General features: G+C 45.4%; 1 protein-coding gene across 1 annotated transcript in view; it reads left to right on the top strand.

Annotated features, from left to right (window-relative positions):
* Nucleotides 1-21,349, top strand: part of FAM129A (family with sequence similarity 129, member A) — a 122,126-nt gene extending 100,777 nt beyond the window's left edge. The window contains exons 10-15 of the mRNA XM_014538066.1: nt 1,516-1,703; nt 5,082-5,243; nt 7,252-7,362; nt 9,481-9,588; nt 14,066-14,177; nt 17,356-21,349. Of these exons, the coding sequence (XP_014393552.1) occupies nt 1,516-1,703; nt 5,082-5,243; nt 7,252-7,362; nt 9,481-9,588; nt 14,066-14,177; nt 17,356-18,446 (1,772 nt within the window). The 3' untranslated portion in view covers nt 18,447-21,349. The remainder of the gene's footprint in view (nt 1-1,515; nt 1,704-5,081; nt 5,244-7,251; nt 7,363-9,480; nt 9,589-14,065; nt 14,178-17,355) is intronic.
* Nucleotides 21,350-24,424: the final 3,075 nt, after the last annotated feature.

The following is a 24,424-nucleotide window of genomic DNA, read 5'->3' as shown; positions in this document are numbered from 1 at the left end:
AGTGCGATTGAAACTTCGTGGCCCATGCGCAGAAGTCGGTATTTTGTGGAAGAGCCACACTCAAGGGGCCAAAGAGCCGCATGTGGCTCGCGAGCTGCAGTTTGCCGACCACGGGTCTAGAGTAGACCACACCGCGCTGAGTAAACCTCAGCTCCCAGGTCAGGCCTCTCTAGGATTTTGCCCTTTTCTCCCCACCTCACCACATATTGCTGAGACTGAGAGGAGGCCACACCCTCCTGGGGTTTTGACCCGTCCCCTTCAGGCGTGGACAAATATATTTTTATTGATTTCAGAGAGGAAGGGGGAGAGAGAGATAGAAACATCAATAATGAGAGAGAATCACTAATCCATTGCCTCCTGCACATCCCTCCCTGGGGATCGAGCCCACAACCGGGGCATGTGCCCTGACCAGGAATCAACTGTGACCTCCTGGTGCATAGGCCGACGCTCAACCACTGAACCACACTGGCTGGGTTTCCCGTTCTTCTTACAGATTTTCTGTGCTCTCTATGTTTTTGTCACTGCACATGTTGTACTTGATTATCAGAACAAAAAAATAATGCTTTTTAAAAAATTGGGGGTGGGAATGGGATGTGGGGGGGACAAACTGAAAGGAATTTGTTTCCATTTGTCCAAGAAATGACTGTACTTGAGTTTTTAAAAGTCTCTGGAGAAGGCAAGAGGGGAATTGAATTATATTATATTGATTGACTCTTAGAGAAATTAATTAAAACTATAAATTGTTGTACACAAATAATTAATCATTATGTTGTACACCTGAAACTAATATAATGTTTTATGTCATACCTCAATTTTGAAAAAACCTTAATAAATTTTGATTTTAGAAGGAAACTATGTATACAGGGGTGGGCAAAAGTAGGTGTACAGTTGTGAGTATGAGAAACACAGTTTGTTTTTGTATTATTATTATTTACTCTTGTATTGTGTATTTTTCCATATGAACAACGCGGGCCGTAGTTTGCCCACGGCTGGTCTAATACAAAAAAAGAAAATGCCAGACATAATCAATCATTGTCATTATATACAGGAGTGGGCAAAAGTAGGTGTACAGTTGTGAGTATGAGAAACACAGTTTGTTTTTGTATTATTATTATTTACTCTTGTATTGTGTATTTTTCCATATGAACAACTGTACACCTACTTTTGCCCACCCCTGTATATAATGACAATGATTGACGATGTCTGGCATTTTCTTTTTTGTATTAGACACTGCACGCTTATAGGGACCAAGCAGAAAAATGCATTTCATCCCAGGGCAGAGGAAAGCTCGGGGGAGGGGAGACATTCTGTTTGTTTCCATTTCCAAACCACCTAATGGTTTTCTGTTCTGGTGAATGCGGCCCAGGCCTCGCTGTGCTGGTCTGTCCTGCCCTGTGAGCTTGCCTTGGCTGTTCAATGGCTCTATGGGGCAACTACCCAGCCCTGGCCTGGCTCGAGTGCCTTTGAATCCACTTTCGCCCTAAGTCTCGGTTTCCTGGCTATTTCCTACCACAGCGATGGTGGCCCAGCCCGCGGAGAAAAGCTGTGCGGAGAGCGTGCAGCCATTCCTGGCGTCCATTCTGGAGGAGCTCATGGGACCGGTGAGCTCAGGATTCAGTGAAGTGCGCTCACTCTTTGAAAAAGAAGTGGATGAACTTAGCCAGAACTTCCAGACCAGCAAAGACAATGCCCAGCTGAAGGAGGTAGGTGTGAGGCCAAGGAGTTCGGAGTGGGGCTGCCTCTTCCCTGGGGCTTTATCTGCCTTCATCTAGTCTTTTCTTCCTTCCCACCCTTCCTTCCTTCATTCAGCTGCCCTTCCAGCCATTCATCTAGTCCAATGGTTCTCAACCTTCCTGATGCCGCGACCCTTTAATACAGTTCCTCATGTTGTGGTGACCCCCAACCATAAAATTATTTTCGTTGCTACTTCAGAACTGTAATGTTGCTACTGTTATGAATCGTAATGTGAATATCTGATATGCAGGGTGTATTTTCGTTGTTACAAATTGAACATAATTAAAGCATAGTGATTAATCACAAAAACAATTATATATGTGTAAAACAATTATATATATGTAATTATATATGTGTTTTCCGATGGTCTTAGGCGACCCCTGTGAAAGGGTCGTTTGACCCCCAAAGGGGTCGCGACCCACAGGTTGAGAACCGCTGATCTAGTCTGTCTTCCATTCATCCAACAACCCATTCATCCATCCATCTATCTGATTTCCTTTCTTGATGGTTTCTAGTTGCAAAAATAATGAATCACCCATACCCACCCAATCCTAGCCCACCCCTAGCTCCTACACCACCTCCCCTCCCAACTCCCTGAATTAACTAATACAAGTAGCTTAGAATGTGTTTACACATACTTTTCCCTTGTTCATACAAATATATATGCATACAGTCTCATTTATATAAATGTTGTTTGTTGATTTGTTTGTTGCTAAAAATATAGATTCATGACATAAACCAGTGTTTCTCAAAGCGTGGTCCCTACATCAGCAGCAGCAGCAGCAGCAGCACCTGGCTGTTAATATGCAAATTCTCAGGCCTTCACCAAAGATCTGCAGAGTCAGAAACTCTGGGCAGTGTGTTCTAGGAGACCTCCAGAGGCCCTGGTGCACCCTAAAGGGTGACAGTCACTGACAGACATGACTGGTCAACTTGGTTTTACACTTGACACATGACGGACATCTGTGCAAGTCAGTGGATAAGATCAGATACGTCTCTTCCTTTTCCTTTCTTATTTCTCTGTGCATACATACACGTCATTGTAGATAAACAAGATCATTTTGTATATATTCTGAGGTTTCTTATCGCAGCCTTCTTTTTAAACTGGCCTTTACTTTTCCATCCTCCCCCACACCTCCCACCTTCCCTCAAGTATCTAGTGCCCACACCTCAGCATGTGCCATTCTGAAATTTTCCCATGCTTCTATAGCATATAAAGCACACACATTCACGGGCTACTTGTTTAAATTGCTTGGTCTTAGAAAAATGGGATTATGTTATATAGACTGCTTATCAGTATTCTTATTCAAAAATGCCTCATGAAACTATTTCCAAGTTAACTGTTGTAGCTCCAAGTCGTTCATTATAATGACTGCATAATATGTCATGTATGATTTATTCAACCATCCAGATGTTGCTGGCATGGAACAAAGCTATGATAAATAACCTTATTAAAATATTCTTACATGTTGATGCTTTCCTTTCTATGGGATAGATTCCTAGGACAGGATTTCTAGGTCGAAAGGTAGGCTCATTCCTCATGGTAAGACGCTGCCATTTGCGTTCCCCAAAAAGGATTTAAAATTTACATTGCCGCCCATTGTGTGTGGCAGAGGACTTTCTTCCTCATATTCCCATCGGAGATAAGTGTTATCACTTGTTTAAACTTTGGCCAATCTGCTCGGAGCAAAGTGGTGACCCATGTTTCCTTTCTTGTCTGCCTAATCGACGTGTCTTAAAAATAGTCACATTGCATCGTGTATGACGAGGGGCAAGTTCTACGGCGTGGTTTTGATAATTAATTCCACGTTAGTGGAGCTCTCTGTAACTCCCTTCTCAAAGGGAGTAATATTTTCCCATTACAAACACCAAGAGAATGGGATTTATTTATTTATTTACTTACTTATTTATTTCTCACCTGAGGATATGTTTCTACAAACACCAAGAGAATGGGATTTATTTATTTATTTATTGCTCACCTGAGGATATGTTTTTATTGATTTTAAAGAGAGAAAGAGAAATCGATGTGAGGGAGAAATATCAATCGGTTGCCTCCGACATGCACTCTGAACCCATAACCCTTTGGTGCAAGGGATAACACTCCAACCAGCCGAGCCATCAGGCCAGAGCTGGGCCGTCTTTAAATTTCTGCTTAGAGAAATCTCAAAATCGAGATTTTTCCTCTTTCCTGTGACCTGAAAGTGAGACAGTATATCCTATATAATTCACACTCACTCCTGTACTCCCCAAATCTCTTTAGGTGTCCATTTTCAGCATCTTTCTACCTGTCTTGTTTATTCTAGGTCTCCAATATTCAACTTTAAAAATTAATTTTAAATAAGCTTGGGAATTAAATGCATTCTGTTGGCAACAACAGCCATAGTGTCTGAGTGTGTTGATAACCCTGGGGGTCTCTAGGAGATGGGGTCTGTTGCCATCCTCTGCTGGAAGCCTCATTGGCCAAGTCATCACTTGTGCAAACTAGAGGAGGAGGAGGAACCCCAGTTTTTACAACTGGATACCTCTCCCAAGCCAGGCCTCTTCCTACCACCTGTTCCCTACCCACTAGCACCATGGAGAACCGACAGCAGAGGGAAGTCCCATATGCACTGACAGAGCCTCAAGAAACTATGGGGACTGTGGCTTTACATCCAGGAGTCCGGGGGGCACCCTGACCTCTCTGGGATTGCCTGTCATTAAAGAAGGCTATGGGGGCTTATGAGCCCAGTAACAATTCCATGTGCAAAAGGACCTACTTGCCTAGCTCTGGAATTCTGGAAGTGGGAGCTGGGAGCCAGTCCATCAAGAGCGTAAGAAGATTGGAGCTCTGAGTGCATCCCTGGCCCCTCCCATTATCCAGTTGGTTCTTCTCCCTGCCTCTTCCTAGCAACAGAGCTGCCCCAGGGACCCACTGAAGGAAGACAATTGAAGATGTCACAGATGTAGTGATCTGAGAAGTGGTTCACTCTAAAGACATACATTTGATTGTTCGGAATTTATAGAATACTAGAGACCCCGACATCCCCCAAGGGGGCCCAGATTGCGAGAGAGCGCAGGTCAGGCTGAGGGACCCCACCGGTGCAAGATAGGGGCCGGGGAGGAATCATGGGAGGGCTCCAGGGTGTGTCTGGCCTGTCTCACCTAGTCCCAATCAGCCCGACCCCAGCAGCAAGCTAACCTGCAGGTCAGAGCGTCTGCCCTCTGGTGGTCAGTGCACGTCACAGCGACTGGTCAAACAGTTGAACGAACAGTCAGACACTTAGCATATTAGGCTTTTGTTATATAGGATTGTGTAATATTGTTCCTAAGTCTGAATAGTTATATTTTTTTCCTTCAACCAAACGCAGCATCTGGACCGTCTTATGAATCTCCCACTGGATTCCGTGAAGATGGAACCTTGTTATATCAAAGTCAACCTGCTCCAGGAGCGCTTGCAGGATCTCAAGAGCCGCTTCAGATTCCCCCACGTGGATCTGGTGGTGCAGCGGACACAGAACTACATGCAAGAGGTGGGTGCCCACAGAGGCCTCCTGGGGATGAGGACGGAGCCAGCAGGGAAGCAAGCTCAGGCAGATGGGACTGGCGTGCTTGCAGCCAGGAAGCATGGCCATTGCCTTTGTCATCGTATCTGTCCTTCTAGCTGGCTTCATCTTCCCTCCATGTCATAGGGTAGAAACATCATAGAGTAAAACACCATGGAGTAGAAACATCCAGGGAAATAAAGTGGCATTAATTAATAATTACTTGGTTTGTCAACCCCCTGGCAATGGGCAAGGAGACACCTGATTGGCGGTGTTGCTCTTATATCAATCAGGGGCAAAGCAGACGTACGGTCCTTAGTTCATCCTAGCTTGATGCCTGTGTCGGTGGCCAGAGCTGTTACATGCCTGAGGCACATAAAAGAAAAAACTACTTGGTTTGTCAAATCAGTGCTTCTAACCGTGGCTGCACATTAGGATCACCTGGGGAGCTTTTAAGAAATACTGATGCCTAGGCCCCACCTCCAGTGAGTCTGATTATATATTTTAATTATTTTCTAGTTATTAAAAGTATATCTATCTATAATTCAATAATTTTTAAAATTTCAATATTTTAAAATAATGTTAAAAATAATTTAGAAGGAGAGAGAGAGAGAGAAACATCAGTGTGAGAGAGAAACATGGATCTGCTGCCTCCTGCATGTCCCCTACTGAGGATGGAGCCTGCAGCCTGGGCATGTGCCCTGACAGGGAATTGAACCGGCAACCCTTTGGTGCATGGGACGACACCAACCAACTGAGCCAAACTGGCCAGGGCTATATTTTAATAATTTTTAAATATTTCCCCTACTCAATTCCACTGCTTCTAATATGTGTCCAGGATTGAGATCCACTGGCTTCAATTAATCCCCTCACCTAGAACCAATCAGTCACTCATAGCTTCCTATTTGGATTTCTTGTGTTTATTTGATAGGCTCCTTGTTTCCCTACGAGGAACAGGAATGAATAGCACAGACTCTTTCCATAGTATAGTGATTCATCAATGAAGAGAGGGTGTGCTCATTGAAGCCGTAAGAGCACAATTCTGTTTTCCAGATTTTCCAGGGCAGCTTATGGGGCTGAACACTCTGCCAGATCCCACTTTAGGGAACTGATAGGGAGACAGAGTCTTAGATAAATTCACTCCCATGTTGAGAATGCGCTGAGAAAGATATGTGTTGTATGCCATGGGAATTACAGGCTTGGAAAAGAAAGGAGCTTTTTATTATTTTTTTTCCTTAAAAAATATAGGCAGGATTAAGTGACACATCTTATTACCTAACCTCTGAGTTGTGAGGGATTAAAAATGGACAAGGAACAAAATTGGGCAATCGTTTGATAGAGTCCCTGTGATAATACTGAACCTGGTGGAGCTTACAGGGGCACGAGGGCAGAGAATACGAAATCTGAGCTGCTGCTGTTTCCTAACCCGTAACCGTGCCAGCCACTGTCTGCCCCAAGCCCTCACCCTGCCTCCCTTCCCATCCTGGCGGAGGTGTGAGGAGATGGACGGGAGGTGGAGAGAGAGAGAGATGCGGGGTAGCTTACATCCACCTGAACGTGCATGTGTGGAGTTAAAGCAGCCAAAAATAATTGGAGGTGACTCCCACCTCATCTTGATAAGCCCTGGCTGCAGGTATCAGAGATTAGAAGAAGGGGGTGACCACCGGAGATGGAAGTAATTTTAATCCTATAGTTTTGGGGTTTCCAGTTCAGGGTAGAAAGAGATGAGAAGAAAGGATGCATACATGTATATAGATACATGCATGTGTGTGTGTGTGTGTGTGTGTGTGTGTGCGTTTCCCGGTCTCTTACTGATCCCACTGTGGCCATGTGCCTATTTACTTCACAGTTCAGACAGTGGGGTGAGGACTCACCCCTGGGAAATCTGTAAAATAAGAGGTGGTCACCCCCTTCCTTCTCTCCAGCTGACTTGGGCGGACCTGTGGTGGTGCCCCCCCCTCTGACCGTGCTGTTTCTGTGTTGCCTTGGTTTCTAGCTCATGGAGAACGCAGTGTTCACTTTTGAACAATTGCTTTCCCCGCATCTCCAAGGAGAGGCCTCTAAAACAGCCATCGCCATTGAGAAGGTGAAGCTCCGAGTCTTAAAGGTAAAGCCACTTTTTCATGTGGGAAGCATAAAGCAAGACTGTGGCCCCTGGTTCTCTTTAACTGGAAAATACCAAGTTCTTTTACTCGCCCCCTTTTCTTTCTTATCTTTCGCATCTTTCCTTCCTGGGGTTCCAGTGACTATTAGGTACCAGCTGTTCCCCCAGCATGACTTTCATGCCTCTCCTGCCATCTAGTGGCTATTTTAGAGATCACAGGTCCTCACCATTGTTGCCCATCAGCTGAAGAGACATGTCCTAGTTTACTTTTAAAGCAATTGGATTTGATATTTATTGGCTGTCCACTATAAGCAAACCATTGTGATGGGTATTGCATGGAATATAAATATAGGCAAGGCACAGCCTATTTCTTCAAATAGTTTCCATTTAAATTAGGCAGCATATTTTAGAAAAATCGGCACCTCATGGCAAAGGAAATATACTCCAAGAAAAAGATACCTGCCAGAGAGAAAGAGAGAGAGAGAGAGAAAAGAGATTGGCACATTAAATTGTTCCATTTTTAATGTGTTTAATGTTTAAGTATGTATCAAAATAGTTGTAATAATAGTTTACATATATGTGCTGTATTTTTAAAGCTTGTTTAAACCTACCATGTTTCATTTGATCTTCACTAGAACTTGTGAGATAATTAGAATATGTTCCCATTGTAGAGATGAGGAAACTGACTCTCTAAGAGCTAACGTGACTTACTTGAGCTCAACAGGCTAGTCGATGGTGACCCTAGAGCTAAAATTACCCTTAAAACTAATGCATTAATTTTTTACTTCCTCCTTGCCCTACACCAGTGATTTTCAGCAGGTGAGCCACAAGAATTTTTCAAACATGCAATACCTGACTATTTTAAGTTGCACTGACCTCTTTTCCCTTAAATTGTCAAATAAAAAAATGACAACAACCAACACAACAATAGCCATCCAGCGTGAATTAATCAGTTATGTCTATTTTCAGATCAGCAAAAATATTTTTTTTGGCATGCCACAGAATTTTAGTAATTCATTTATGTGTGCCACGAGATGAAAAAAGTTGAAATTGTTACCCTAAACAGTGCTTGGAGCAGCAGATCAAAGTTCCTCAGAGCCTGGGAGGGGTCCCTGAATTTCAGACCTGATGTTGAGGTGTCACAGGCAGTAGGAGACTCTGGCAACCAAATTATTGAAATTAAAAGCAATATTTATCACGGGAACACAAATAATAATGAACTTGAAGTTGAGGAAGAAAAGATATCAATGTCAGCATCACCTCCAGTATCAGGACACTTTAATACCTCTTCCAACAGTTCCTTTCTTCTCTGGACACGCTTAAGGGCAAGAACATGCTTCCTGATATAAAAGCCAAAGTTCTCAGCGGCCATCCATTTAGTTCTACCCTCTTTGTTAAGTTCCTTCTTCCACCTGGCAGCCTTTCCTTGTTTGAATAGAGCTGTAATTTAGCCCCAAGTCACTACCTCCGGTATACATGCCTTCATCTCCTTCACCATTCTTTCTTTGGCCTGACCATTCTGCTCACATGCCTGTGACTATGCTCCAATTTGTCTGTGATCCCCTTAAAGTGACATCTAAAACCAAACTCTGGCCTCTCGGTTTGGATGATCCTTGCTGTACAAAGTGAATCATCGCCTTTCTTGTTCTAGATACTAAACTTCTTTGGTTAACATGCCACGGTGTTAATGTAGCTATGAGCCAGACACTCTCTTCCCTTGTGGAAACCACTACAACCCACCAATCCTGCTTTTAGGATGTAGAATGAAAGAAGTAGATGACCATCATTCCCAAGGACCCATCCAGGATAGGGGTGACAAAGCATAAATTCACCCCCCTGGTTCTCTCCCCAACTTCTTTATACGGCAGGAGTTGCTGTTTTGATCTGGCCTCAGTTTCCATATCTGTAAGAGGGGAGGGTAAGATGGGTCATGCCCTCCACCTGGAGTGTAAGAGAATTGCATAGAAAGGTCTGTGAGACCTTGGAAACGCCACAGGGGTCCTTAGAAATTAGGGGGAGGGGCGAAGGCGATGAAGTGGGTGGCTGAGGTTTTTGCTGAAGGGAAAGTTAACAGATTGCAGTATTGCTGTTTAGCATATGTTTCTCTCTGTGTATCGACAGCAATATGATTATGACAGCAGCACCATCCGGAAGAGGATATTTCAAGAGGCACTCGTTCAAATCACACTTCCCACCGTGCAGAAGGCCCTGGCGTCCACCTGCAAACCAGTAAGGGCTGGGTTCCTCCACAGAGCCTGCTCCTATTGCCGGTGAAGTTCAAGCACGGCTTATTTATTTACTTTCTTATTTTGGCCTCGATGTGCTTGCAAACGGTAGGAGGGGTTGGCAAACTTTTTCTGTCAATGGTCCAATAGTAAATATTTTGGGCTTCATGGGCCATACAATTTCTGTTGAAATTACCCAGCTCTGCCCCAAAGCAGCCACAGACTCTACGTAGACAAATGGGCACATCTGTGTTTCAGCATAACTTTAATCTACAAAACCCAGCAGCCGGCAGGATTTGCCGAGCCCTGGACCAGACAAAAATCTCGAAGGGTAATGATCTGAGTTTGAGCCAAGCTAAGGGTTGCCGTCGAACACCTGAGAATACCAGATGTCCCTCATTATAGAATGACTCCTAGGTCCAACGTGTCCTCTGAAACTTGGCCACTACCTCCAGGACAAGATCCGAAGTAACATGATTGATTACACGAGGATATTTGCTCTGTTGAATCCAGTAACGTTTGTTTAGTGAAACCCATGAAACAAATCATTTAAAGCTGTTAGGAGCCCCAGGCAACCCGAGACAGCCATGATCGTGACGTGTGACTTAGTCTTCAGAGCAGAGAAATGGATGAGCGGACTCTGGAGGCTGGGGCAAGACCTGGGTTCAGGTCCTGGCTCTCAGGCCTTGGGCAAGTCACTTTTTCTCTCTCTTAACTGAGATTTCCTCTTGTAAGAAAAATGGAGCTAGCAATATCTTGTGGTAGTCGTCTTAAGATTGAGAAGACTTGCCCGGCCAGTGTGGCTCAGTGGTTGAGCATCAACCTAGGAGCCAGAGGACTCATAGGTTCTATTCCCTGTCAGGGCACATACCCAGGTCTACGGGCTCAATCTCCAGTGAGGAGCATGAAGGAGGCAGTCGATTGATGATTCTCTCCCATCATTGATGTTTCTATCTCTCTCCCTTCCTCTCTGAAATCAATGAAAATATATTTTTTTAAAAATAAAAATACATTTTAAAAAAGATTGAGAAGACTAGCATGAGGCAATTAACATTTGATGGGTGCTTACCACGTGCAAGGCACGGTGTTAAGCACTTTGCATGGATTAGCTCAGTGATTCTCAGGACAGCCCTACGAGGAGATGCTATTTATACGCTGGTTGTAGCGATGAGGAGACCTGAGGGTTAAGTAGAGGGTCCCAAATCACAGAGGTGGTCACCAGCCGAGTCTGCACCCAGCTCACACTCCCTGGTAACATGTGCTGCCCTGGGAAAAAGGTAAATACTGCTATCACTACTTGGCCGTTTCAGAAATGATCTACGAGCCTGGACATTTTCAAGGCCTGCTGCCTCTTGGAGCAAATGACAAAGAGCATTTCGAATTTAAAAAGGGCCTTTTGGCAGCTTAGAGAGTCTCCAGGCATCGGAGCATTAGACTCCTTCCCATGAGTTATTTGACTGTAGCAATTTCTTCAGTCATTTTTATATTCTCTACATGCTGTTTTTCTCCCAAGTGTCATCAGCATATCTAGTTCCTGGCATTTCTTTGTGGGGGTGTATTTCTTTCATAGAAAGGGATGTGCAGAGGGGTAAAGAATCTGTCTGTATAACTGTCCCGTGGCCCACGTGGGTGGAAAGTGCAGCCGCCCGCAGGGTGACTCAGCCCGCCCATGGACGTGTCTGCACACAGACTTCCTGCTGAGCGTGTTTTCCTTTTCTACTCCCAAAGACGGTCTGGGGGCCTCGGAGCCTCCAGAAAAGGTGAAAGGTGAAGGGCAAGGCAAGTCTCCCTCCCATCTGCCCCCCTCTTTCCAAACGCCAGCCCAGTGGTACCCGATTTGTAACAGGCTCTTGGGATTTTTTCAATCAAGAGAGACTGGTTTCCAAAGAACCTGTCACCCAAGGTTTTCCGTAATGAAGGATAGGGTATTGGTGTCGAGAGATTTTTAAAAATCCGGATTTGCAGAACAGATACATCAGGGAGTTTCAGCTTCAGAGAAGAATTCTTTATCTTATTAAAGTGTTTCCTTTGGCTCTTAAAGTCGAGGCTTCCCAGATCTGTGGTACTAAAGTCAAGACACATGTTGGGATGTCCTGAGAAACTTTATAAAAAGTTATGGTTCCCCAAATCCCACCTGCAGGGATTCAATTTAATTGACCCAGGGAATTCAACGGATGTCACCGTTCAATCTATTTAATATGGAAGATCGAGTCCCTGTTCTGTAAAGCTGGACACGTCATGGCAGATTGTCATGACAGTATAAATGTCCCTAGGAATTATTCCTTCCCACAGCTGGCTGAAATTTTAAAGGTCTCCTGTTTATTCAGCAAACATGTGTTAAATATGTATCAGATATGATCTGGGCGCTGGGCCAGGCCAGCGTCCCTGCTTGTTGGGGTTCACAGCCTAGAGGCAGGAGGCAGGCACACGGTATGCGGTGTGATGGGCACAGCAGTAGCCTCATAGGAAGAGTTCCTCGTGGCTGAGTTCCAAAGAGGTTGCCCTACTTCGCTTGTGGGGTCAAGGAGGGCTGCAGAGTCCTGCTTTTGCCCAGTCCAGAGGGATGAGTAACAACAGGGGAATGAGGAGTGGGAGACCACGTGGGGACATGAAAGGGTGCGGCAGACATGAGCCCAGACCCCTCATTTCACGGAGGAAGAGAGAGGTGCAGAGTGGTGATGATGCTTGCCCGGGGTCCCACAGCCAGTCCAGGGCAGCGTCCGGGCTCCTGGGTAGTGCTCCTACTATCCGTCCTTGTCTGTGTGTCTCTCGGACCCTCTCAGAGTCATGGAAGCTCCTGTCTCTCAATCCCTTGTCTTTCCTCTAGGGTACATATAAAGGGACCCCAGGAGAACCCACTATGAACTGGTCCTGGGCTACTCCAGACCCCCAAGTCCTAGCACCGAGAGTTGTCTGAATGTGGTGACTCCTGACCGTCTGCTGTAAATCCTGCCCCTTCAGGCAAAAGATGTCAAATCCCACTCTAAGTCCCCGGCTCTCCAAGCCACATGTCGGAGCCCTTTTCCAGCACCATTGGGTGCAAGGACCTGAGTTAATCACTGGGATGCAAGTGGTGCTCTTTGATCCCTGCTCCGTCCTCAAGCTGGTAACAGGCAGGCCATTTGGAGACCCTTGGGAAGCAGAAGGGTTCAAGGACTTTGCGTCCTGCCTGGGTTGTCTTATGGGAATAGGTGAGTGTCAGGCCAGGGAGGGAAAGAGGAGCCCTTGACTTGAGATCCCAACGACCTGAAAAGGGGCCCCGTTCTAATGAAGTTAAACACACATCTACTCCAGGACCCAGCAGTCTCACTTCCAAGATGACTAGGTCCTTAAATCTACAAAACTCAGGCACGAGAAGGTTCATAGCATTTATAGTCCTCACAGTCAAAAAAAACGGGAGAAAAATCTCAGTATCCATCGACAGTAGTATGGATAAGCAATTTTAGTTTATTCATATGATGAATGTCCTATCAATAAAAGGGAACAAGCTACGGATACACGCGGCAACGTGGAAGAATCTCAGAAACAGCCCAAAGGAATGGAAAATTCCACTCACATAAAGTTCAAAAACAAGAAGGACTGAGGTCTTGTGATAGACATCGGATCAGTGCTTATCTCTGGAGGATTAGACTAGGAAAGGGCATGGGAGTGATCTCCTCTGTCTTGATTTGGCTTCTGGTTTCATGGGTTTATTTATGTGTTTAAAATCATTGAGCTGTACATTTTTTAAAAATATATTTTTATTGATTTCAGAGAGGAAGGGAGAGGGAGAGAAAGATAGAAACATCAATGATGAGAGAGAATCGATTGGCTGCCTCCTGCACGCCCCCTACTGGGGATCGAGTCCACAACCTGGGTTTGATTGGAATCGAACCCAGGACCCTTCAGTCCGCAGGCTGATGCTCTCTCTATCCATTGAGCCAAACCGGGTAGGACTGAGCTGTACTTTTAAAATGTTTGCATTGTATTGTGTGTGGCATATACCTTGGAAAGTACTGTTGGTATATTTTTTAAAGAGGAAGAAGGAAAGTACTTTGGTTATGAAAAAAAGGAGGGCCCCAGACTCAGTGACACCCCTTGAGATGATCAAATCTCTGGGTCTACCCTCTGTGTGCACCCAGCATAAGGAGTGGTGTCACAGGGGGTCAGGAGTGGGACATGTTCTTTCTTTTTTTGTTTTGTTAATCCTCAACCTAAGATATTTTTTCCATTGATTCTTAGAGAGAATGGAAGGCGGGGGGGGAGAGAGAGAGAGAGAGACATGGATATGAAAGAGACACACTGATTGGTTGCCTCCTGCACCCTGACCAGGGCCCGGGAATGAACTTGTAACCCAGATACGTGCCCTTGACTGGGAATCAAACCCAAAACACTTTAGTGGGTAGGCCGACGATCTAAACACTGAGCAACACCAGCCAGGGTGGGACTCATCCTTTTCATATCTGCATCTCATGCCTTGCCCTCTGTCTCTTGCTCTCCAGGAACTTCAGAAATACGAGCAGTTCATCTTCGCTGATCACACCAACATGATCCATGTTGAGAATGTGTACGAGGAGATTTTACATCAGATGCTCCTTGATGAAACCCTGAAAGGTGAGGGAGGTTCACCTGGTGCTAGAGGGAACTCTGGAGAGAGGGGAGCACCCCAGAAATGAGGCCCAGTTTGGCCAGCTGGGTTTGCTCAACAGATATGAAAAGGGAAGGGGAAATCGATGTTGCTAGGAGACAGAGAAGGGACACTAACCCTGACTGAGCAAGCACACACTAAACCAGCCCATTAGATATTCTTTCTCTTTCATTACAAATAAGAACTCTGTGAGATGGACATTTTAAACTCCGTTTTCAGATTAGAAAACTGAGGTTGGGAGAGATTAAATTTATGAGCAGCTGTCTTCTTCCAGCTGTTCCAGACAGAGCAGAGGAAAAAGGGCTCTTCTTAGTCACAGGCTCAGGACCCCACCCAGAGCGGGAGGAGGTGATCCCAGGAGCAGCTACTCTCCCAGCACATTCCTCACCGCCTCTCAGTGGGACAGGAAAGGACACAGGGTGATGGCACAGCACGCTGGGAGGCTTGCCAGGACTCCAGCGCCCACTGTGGAGGCAGCCTTGCTCGGCACAGGAGTGTGGCTAGGAAAACTTTGATGAAGATATGGAGGCTCATCCATAAAACTGTAGGCCCGAAACACATCTGATCTCCATGGGGAGGATGTTAAGCATCGAAAACCCCTCCACAAAGAACGCTGGCCAAGCACAGGCCCCGGGTCACAGTAGCCCCTCACCGGGGGGTTGAATGAGATAGGAATGTAAAGGGAAGGACTCACTGGGAAGGGCACAGTCAAGGTCACTGCCAGCCCACTAGGGCACCTTGGGGTGAGTTAGAAAAAGGCTACCTTCCCCTGAAACCTATATAATTTTATTAACCAATGTTACCCCCAATAAATTCAATTTTAAAAAGCCAACAAATTGGTAATTACAAAATAGTCACAGGAATGTAAAGTACAGCATAGGAAATATAGTCAATAATATTGTAATAACTATATATGGGGCCAGGTGTGGGTGCTAGAAATATTGGGGGGAGGGGGAGGTCACAGTGAAATATAGGCTTATGTCTAAGCGCTATGCTGTATACCTAAAGCAAATACAAAATAATACTGAATGTAAGCTATAATTGAAAAATAAAATTTAAATGATGAAAAAGAAATAATTTGTCTAATCTAGGGAGGACAATGGTAACAACAGCAATAAAATAAGTCCTTATTTACAAAAAGAAAAGAAAAAGAGCTTGACTGCTCTCTGTCCAAATAGTGCCATGATACGCTGATTTTATGAGAGCAGGACACGCTCCTGCTAGCTGCTGGGAAATTATTATGCTGACTATGCAGACCTGTCCTGTCTCTCATGTCAGCAGCACCCGCTTGGAGGTGATACTGTTGGGCATAGCGCAGCCTGCACAGCCATAAGCAAAGGCCTAGTGTCAAAACTGCCAGCTGCTGTCGTCATCATCGTTCTTCTTCCTTGGAGGCCTCTAAGGCTGAGCTGGGTGTGCAGAGAGCCTCATTTTGGAATGCATGGTTAGTTTTGCCCTAGCATCTTTGCTGCAAGCATTTTTGCCAGACATTTTTTTTTTTTTTTTTTGCCCCATAACTAATTGGCTGTAGGCAATTTTGTCGTAAAAAAAAAAAAAGATAAAATTATTACACCCTAACCGGTTTGGCTCTGTGGACTGTAAGGTCCCAGGTTCGATTCCGGTCAAAGGCATGTACCTTGGTTGTGGGCACATCCCCAGTAGGAGATGTGCAGGAGGCAGCTGATCGATGTTTCTCTCTCATCAATGTTTCTAACTCTCTATCCCTCTCCCTTCCTCTCTGTGAAAAATCAATAAAATATATTTCTTAAAAAAGATAAAATTATGACAAATTAAAGAGGTATATTAAAACTGAATAACCAAATTAGAAAGACTTCATTGCAAAACGCAAAATATTTGAATTTGTTACAAATGTGCATAGATTCACGGCAATACTGCGCAAATAGCTGATATTGTTTTGTAGATTGTACATAAGGTCTTGTCCTTGTTCTACGGGAAATGTGGGTTCAACTCTGAGCCCTCAGAGGCCTTTGGTGCCTCGCTTTCTCTTCCCAATTCAGTGTTTCAAGATAAGCAACCAACTACCTCTTGGGGCAAAAATCATCACCACCCAGAAAAAATGCTAACTCTTTTAAGACCACCACTATTTATTTTCTCCACTTTTTGTCAATGGAGAAATGAAACCAAACTGACAAAAAATAAAAACAAAGCACCACAAAACCCCAAACTGTCAACCAGTTTTTTAATCTTTTTTTTTTAACAGCAAAATTGCCTTACAGCCATTTAGTTATGCATCGAAAATGTTTTCGTCAAAAATGCTGTGGCATCTGGCTGCGGTGGCTCAGTGGTTGAGTGTAAACCTATGAACCAGGAGGTCACGGTTCGATTCCCGGTCAGGGCACATGCTGGGTTGTGGGCTCGATCCCCAGTGGGGGGCATGCATGAGGCAGCCGATCAATGATTCTCTCTCATCATTGATGTTTCTATCTCCCTCTCCCTTCCTCTCTGAAATCAATAATATATATATAATTTTCTTTTTTTTTTTTAATGCTTGTGGCAAAGGCATCTACAGCAAAGATGCTAGGGCGAAAGTACCCAAATCCATTTTGGAGACAACAGGCCAACAGGGCTCTCTCTACATGTTCAGCACTGAGAACCTGTACTGAACAGGTTCACATTCAGGGCTGGCCTGTGGGAAAAAGTAGAGAAATGTACGTCATGCTCCTTAATGTCCTGGAGGCATGTCAGTCATGGGGAATAGACTGGAACTGCACAGGTAAGAGCTAATAAAATGTGACGGGGGCCTCATGAGTGATCCAGGTGATGGCATTATGGATTGTGAGCTCCTTGCTAGCAAAGGCCGCATTTTATTCATCTTTGCATTCCCGGAGCCTGTCCCCTAGTCTGTGTCCAGTGTTTGCTGTTTGAGTAAATGAAATATGTGACAAAATAGTCCACAGACCCCCAGTAACAACGAACACCACAGAGGTCCAGAGTTCAGAATGAGGCTGCGTTCATCAGGGAGGGCTACCTGGAAGAGGGTGGATGTGAGCTGGGATTTGAACTTGAGAAATCTGGGCAGCCAGAAAGGCTGAGAGGGGAGTCTGGCTTCTGGGTAAAAAATCAAGAAAAGCCGTTTGGCCGGGGCAGGGCGTTAACGTCGTGTTTTGTGTTCTGGTGTCTCAGTGATAAAGGAAGCAGCGATCCTGAAGAAACACAACCTATTCGAAGACAACATGGCCTTGCCCAGTGAGAGTGTGTCCAGCTTGACCGACCTGAAGACCCCCGTGGGGTCCAACCAGGCCAGCCCCGCCCGGAGAGCCTCGGCCATTCTGCTCGGAGTGGCCGATGGTGAGACCCCCAGTAACGACGTGTTCCCGGAACCAGAGGAAAAGCAGCAGCCTGGGGTCCCTAGTCTGGTGGCCCAAGAAGAAAGCCTTTCTTCCCCAGGTGGGGACGCGCAGGGGGTTCGTTCAGGCACAGGTGACCCTGTCGTGAACCCCGTGGCTGCAGAGGACACAGCAGGAGCCCGGGGCACCCGCTCATCAGAGCTGGAGTTTGCAGGGACTCCTGCGGACAGAGAAGCCGCCACCCACCAAGAGCCACAACCCCTCTCTGCCTCATGCTCCTTAAAGGAGCTCAGAAGTTTGTTGACGGTGACCGTCGAGGTACCCATGGTGTCTGCCACCCTCGAGACTGAAAAAGATACACATCCGGAGACCCTTGTTCCCCAAGAAATTGACAAAGAAGAGGAAACGACCCAAATCCACACGGAGGCCACTCAAGCAGCTGCCTCCAGTCAGGACGACAGTGAAGAAGGTGGAGTCGGGGAGAGGGAGGCCCATTCTCCAGCTGCCGAGGTGGAGGCCGAGGCCGGGGCCAGTGGGGTGGAGTCAGGGGGATGTGCAGAGGCTCAGCCAGCCTGCGGGGGGCTCAGCCAGGGCCCCAGCGGCCCAGGCCCCACAGAGGAGCAGGCGGAGGCTGGGGACCCCACCGGGAGGGACACCCATGAAGGAGGTAAGGCCGTGCCACAGGAAGGCTGCATTTTAAACTCTGCCCCCATGGGCCCCAGGGAGAGCCAGCCCTCTGTGGAAGAAGCGGTGGGAGGGAAAAGTGGCCCAGCCCAGGGTGCTGCCGACGTGGGTGCAGAGGAGGTTAAGGGTCCCCGTGTTTACGAGTGTCAGTGGGTGGTGGAGAATGCTCCAAACACCGACATCCTGGGTCCACAGGAAGAGGATGCGAGGGAGAGTCCCCCAGAGCAGCCCTCGGAGGAGTGAAAGGGACAATTTGGCAAAAGTATCTCTATGAACAAACCCAGCCAATGGGTTAATTATGGGTACACTTAGCGGGTGCATGGGATTGTTACAAAAAAGTAAAAAAAAAAAAGTATTACCTACTTCCTTAATCTGTAGAATGAAATCAGAGGGGATGCACACAGGCCACCAGCACTGAGGCAAACCCTTGTGGAACTGAGCTGTTCTGCCATGAATTCCTGCTTTAGCGTTTTCATAGGAATTACAAAGGCAATGGGGTGTGTGGGGTGAGAGGCAGCTGAGGGTGTCCGGGGGAGGGAGTGGGGGTCGCATTGAGGACAGAGAACACAGTAGGAGCTTGGTTTTCAATACACTCTGCAGTGTCTTCTAATGCACTTTAAGTCTTTTCCATTCTTTGTAAGAATACAGATCTATGCTGTAAATCCCACTACACTATATGGACTGCTCTGTCTCTTAAGGACTCGGCCTTTGCCCACGGTCAGGCTGCAGGAAAGGGTAGGTGGTGGGCACAGGCACCACCGCTGTGGGCAGCCCCACAGGGCCTGAGAGCTCGGGGAGGCTGGGCAGGAACAGAGGAAGGCAGTGGTCTGTGCAACTGTCTGGGCCTGGTACTAAATCTGCTCTCAATGTCTTGTTAATTGATTTGTTGATTCTTATTCATTAATCACCTTTTGAGGAAATTCAGACAAAAATTTCCCTGTCATGTTTAAGCTTTCCAAATTAGCCTTAAATTGTGCAGAGAAAGAGCTTAGCTAAATTATTGGGCATAAAGTCTTCCAATTAAACACATGTTATTGAAACAGATACTCTATGCCACATGCTGTGTGTTAGGCATCATACGAGAGAGAGAGAGAGAGAGAGAGAGAGAAAGAAAGAAGGAAAGATAAGGTGCCTTGTTCAGTATACATTAAAAGGCCCAAGGAAATTTACTCTAAGAAAACACCTATTTTCAAATGATATGTTTTCTGTGTTGGCATGAAAGCTGCCTGTCTTTCCATTAAAACAGTCCTGCTTCACTCCCAGAAGGAAATAAAGTGAGTGCATGAAAAAAATGAATCAGAAAGAAAGATGGAAAAAAAGGGAGAGAGAGAGAAGAGGGAGAGAGAGAGAGAAAAGCCAAGGTATATATACATACCATCAGGTTCCAAAGATGTTACCAAAAGTAGAAATCATTTGTTTAGTCATTTAGCAAGTTGGGGTCATTATGTCCCAGGTGCTGGAGATCGGTGGTTATAAGATCTGGTCCTTTCTCCCAGAACTTACACTGTTAGCGGAAATAGACACAGACATCTTCTAAATCCATTGTGACCTACAACTGTTAACGTTCAAGGTGGACTGGACCTCCAAAAGATCGAATAAAGGAGTGTCCTATTGTCCTTCAGAAAATACCAGTTTATCTCCTAAAAGCTTCAGTCCCGGTACCACATCTTCATACTTCCACAGATTTTGATATCAGATCCCAACATATTGCCCTAAGAGCTCGTTTTGATCATCATCAGCTTGTAAGTTTATATCAGTTCTTTAGAGGATTTGCCCCAGAGTTCAACCATCTAAGCAAGAATTCCAATATCTCCCTCTCCACCTCCTCACGAAGAATTTCTTGGATTTCTAGGTCTTTAAGGATGAAAGAGAATCAGTATCAACATCGTCTCCTATGATAACGTTCTTTGAGTGCTTAGACCCTCACGGCTAGAAAGGATCTCCTTACAGACACAGAAGGTCCCTGGGCCCTGTACCACCCAGCACTCCCTCTTGTCCTTGCATTTAGCATGGAATATGGAAGTTATGTCTCTTTTAGGGGCTCTTCTCTTCAAGGACAGAAACTAGGGTTTAGTCATCCTATGCGCTTCCTGGTAGAATAGAAACACTCAGCCTGGACTCCTGGCTCCCTGCCTCCTCAAGTCACATGAATATCCTTAGTGCCTAGCCAGGAACTGGCCTGTGGCAGGCTGCTCAGGACATGTGAGCACCGACACACACCGCTCCGCTGTGCTGGGGCTTTTTGGCGCTTGCTGTCAGCCAGGGAGACTTTTTCTTTTTTTTAAATTGGGCTTTCTGCCCTTGGGGAGTCTTCCCTTAAATCAGGTCCAAAGGGCAGATGGCCATCTGGTCAGATGCCCTGGCCAGCAAGGCAAGGAGCCAAAGGAGCAGCGCCCAGCCCTGCCAGGGACCGCCTTCTCTCCAGGAGAACTGTGGCGAGGGAGGAGGTCCCAGCCCAGGCCACCACCACACAGGGGCTTCCCGGCTTCCTCCCTTTTCTCTCATCAGGGCTTCTTGAACCCTTGGAAAGCGGAGTCATTATTTCCAACCCTAGAGGAGGGTCCACGTCACTGCATTGGATGGATGAGCATCAGTGCCCTCCCTTACCCGTTCTGTGGGCCCCAGGGGACCGGGCACTGAATGGGAGGACGCACTCGAGAACACCATCAAAGGATTTTTCTGTGCACATTTCACAAAAGACAAACTCACTAAGCTATGCAGGATGACTGTTCCGTTTTTAGATGGAACAGGAAACTAGAGTGCATTTGAAGTATTCCTTATTCATCTTAACATGTTGGATGGGATAACTTCAGATGACCGCGCATTTGTTGCTTTCGATACGGACGTCTTTGTATTGCTCCAGTGGTTTCCGGGTTGGAGCGAGGTGACTGTGATTTCTCTGAGCAGCAGGCGAGCCTCTCTCTGCAGGCTGCATTGGGAGTCTCTCCCAGGGGCAGATCTGTTAGAAAGGCTTCAAATCTCAAGACACAGTTTTTGGCAAAAATTCTGTAACTTGAAACTAGTTACGTTACTATTGACCTTTCACAAAAAAATAATATTTTTCTTAGAAAAAATTAGCTCATCATTTCCTCCTTTGCAGCTTGGAGCTGAGACAGTAGTGCCTTGCATTATGGAGAGTAAATTCTCTTAAAAAAAATATTTGGGCCCTAACCGGTTTGGCTCAATGCATAGAGCGTCGGCCTGTGGATTCAAGGGTCCCAGGTTCGATTCCGGTCAAGGGCATGTACCTTGGTTGCAGGCACATACCCAGTAGGGAGTGTGCAGGAGGCAGCTGATCGATGTTTCTCTCTCATCGATGTTTCTAACTCTCTATCCCTCTCCCTTCCTCTCTGTAAGAAATCAATAAAATATATTTTAAAAAAATATTTGGGGAACCACAAGGATAAGATTCCAATTTGTCCAAAAGCTTTATAAAGAGGCTGAGTGAGAAAAACTGCAGGTCAGTAGGCTTGATCTTCTACATTTGATTAAGAAGATTCTCAAGCCTGCTTTTGTAACCTCCAGGTTGTAGCCAGTGATTTCTAAGGGTTTCTCAATTCTCCCAGACAGGTGACTTTATTTCTTTACTAGAGGCCCAGTGCACGAAATTCATGCACTGGTAGGGTCCCTAGTGGCTGCCGGCTGCTGACCGGGGCCTCCCTCCCTTCCCCTGGCCAGCCCTGCCCCTGGACAACTCCTGGTCGAGGGGACAATTTGCATACTATGCTTTTATTATATAAGATAAGTGCTAAATGACAGGGAAGAGAAGGACATCACTGACTAAAACAATAATACCGTTTCACTAGATAGAAAAAGTGGCTACCTGTGCCTTCTCTTTCCCATAAACAAACAGGGTTGGAATTTGCCTTCTGAAGCCTTCAACTTCAAGGAAAAAATCGACACTGTGGACTGATGATTTTATTTTGTTTTGTTTTGTTTTTGGTCACTATATAAAGCAAATAAACATAAAACACTTTGTAACCATGTATTTACTCTGCCAAGTGCCAATATTCCAATAAAATGTTCATCCTTGGAGAAGGGTCCAGTTGTCATATTTATTTGGATTTGGGCTGGTTTCATCTTTTTTAGCAAATGCCATGACTTGAGCTGGGAGGAACAGCCCTCAGAGACGGAAGGTGGGTCACAGTCACTGTATTACGGAACTTTTAATTTTCTGTCATCAGGAAGAAATCCACAGGGAAATCACTTACTAGTAATGTCAGATGTAATTACGCTTTGAAACTGCATATGCTTATTTCTCTAGGAATTAGATTATGTCTAAATACAGCAATGGGCAAATTACTCTTGACGTAATTGAACTGCTGTTCAAACCAATTTATTTTCAGCGGGTAACCCTGAGTGAAACATTCATTCTTTCTATGCTTATAAGCAACACAATGTTTACTCACCAATGTTGACAGTTGCTCATTCATCCATGAATCCACTTCACCCTAAATATAATGATTGTGTATCTATCGTATGCAGGCACTCTAGTGGGTGCTGGACAAACAGAGGCGAACATGGCGGGTGTGATCCCTACACCTCAAATTTGCAGGGTGAACATGGCGAGGGAGAGCGCAAAAAGGTATTTACTTCCTTGCCTGGCATGAACCTTGTCTATAATCTCAGCTTTAATTCTATCTACACCAACAGCTTCAGACAAGAGAGGAAGGAACACGGGAGAAATCAAGTCCAGGGGAGATGGGACACTCAGTGTGGCATAAACTTCACCACTCCTCTCCTCCTTCCACAGCAAGCATGCAGTGGGCAGGAACTATTCCCAGAGCGGCTCCCCCACTACTTCTGTTTAGGGCCAATAATCGGATTGGAACTGGAGGTGAGTGAGTTGATTTGAAACTACTTCAGCGTAGTTTTTCTTAGATTACATGTTTACATGGTATGGCTGGGATGGGACTGATGGTGATCTTGAGAGGAGCCAACTAAACCTGTATGCCAGTGTCTGTAGTTGCCATGTTAATAATTGTCAAGAACTAGAAAACAACCCATATGTCCTGTGGTACATCCATATGATAGATTACTACTCAACAATAAAAAGGAATGCTCTGCTGACATATAGGGTAACATGGATGAGTCTCAAAATAATTAGACAGAATGGACAAGGCCAGACAAAAAAAAAAAGGATGCCTACTATATACTTCCTTTTATATGACATTCTAGGAAAGGACAAATTTAGAGATAAAAATAGATCATCAGTTTCCTGCATCTGAGGATCGGTAAGTTGGGGAGACTGATTGTGGAGTGGCATGTAAGGGAATTTGGGGGGTGAACTATTCTAGATCTTGATTATGGTGGTTGCTCTGTGACTATACGCATTTGTTAACACATAACTGTATCCTGAAAAGGGATTCTTTGGGTGCATTTACTCCTGTCTTTAGGCCTGTATAGAATTGAGAGTGATACAGAGCCAAAAGGGAAAAGCCACTAGAAATGGTTGCCAAGGTAAAATTGGTTCCCTAAAATAACCATTTGATGAGTACTGTTCTGCAGGGCTCTGCCGCTTCTTTGAAGTTCTGATCTGGACTCAAATCTTCTTCCCCAGAATTCCGATGATGATGCCTTGGCATCTGCCAGACCATCTTGCTGGCACTGTCTTCCCACAGTGGAGAGCCAGGCACACACCGGGGCATGGCAAGTGCTGGCAGACTGCCCAGTGGGGGGTTAGGAACTCCTAGGCTCTACTTCCAGTCACGTGCCACTGAGGAAGCCCCCAGGAGGTCTAACATGAAAGACAACTTCATTTACTTAAGGCCATTACCGCTTGCTTGACATGCCTTAAGAAATCACAAATATGAGAGAGATCACACTCATGAAAGCACAACATGACATTCGGGGGGAAAACACAACATCTGGTTATATGAACTCTGAAAAGCCTAACTTTAAAATTTTTCTTCTGAATATCCTTTGATGTATAAGCCTTTTATTTATTTATTTATTTATTTTGATTCTTTGAAAAATAGTGGTTTCCAGATCAAAACCACAGATAGAAACTTTCTCTAGGTGGGTAAAAATCACCTGGAAATTGCTAGACTCTGTTAAAGGGGATGAGATTAACACATTGACACAAAGCATTTTATTTTATTTTTAAATATTTTTTTAAATATATTTTTATTGCTTTCAGAGAAGAAGGGAGAGGGAGAGATGGAAACATCAATGATGAGAGAGAATCACTGACCGGCTGCCGCCTGCAGGGCCCCTACTGG

This window comes from Myotis brandtii, unplaced genomic scaffold, assembly GCF_000412655.1.
Source record: "Myotis brandtii unplaced genomic scaffold, ASM41265v1 scaffold104, whole genome shotgun sequence".
Classification (NCBI taxonomy): domain Eukaryota; kingdom Metazoa; phylum Chordata; class Mammalia; order Chiroptera; family Vespertilionidae; genus Myotis; species Myotis brandtii.
Note: the sequence above shows the minus strand (reverse complement) of the source record. Positions and strands in the feature narration are given on the sequence as shown.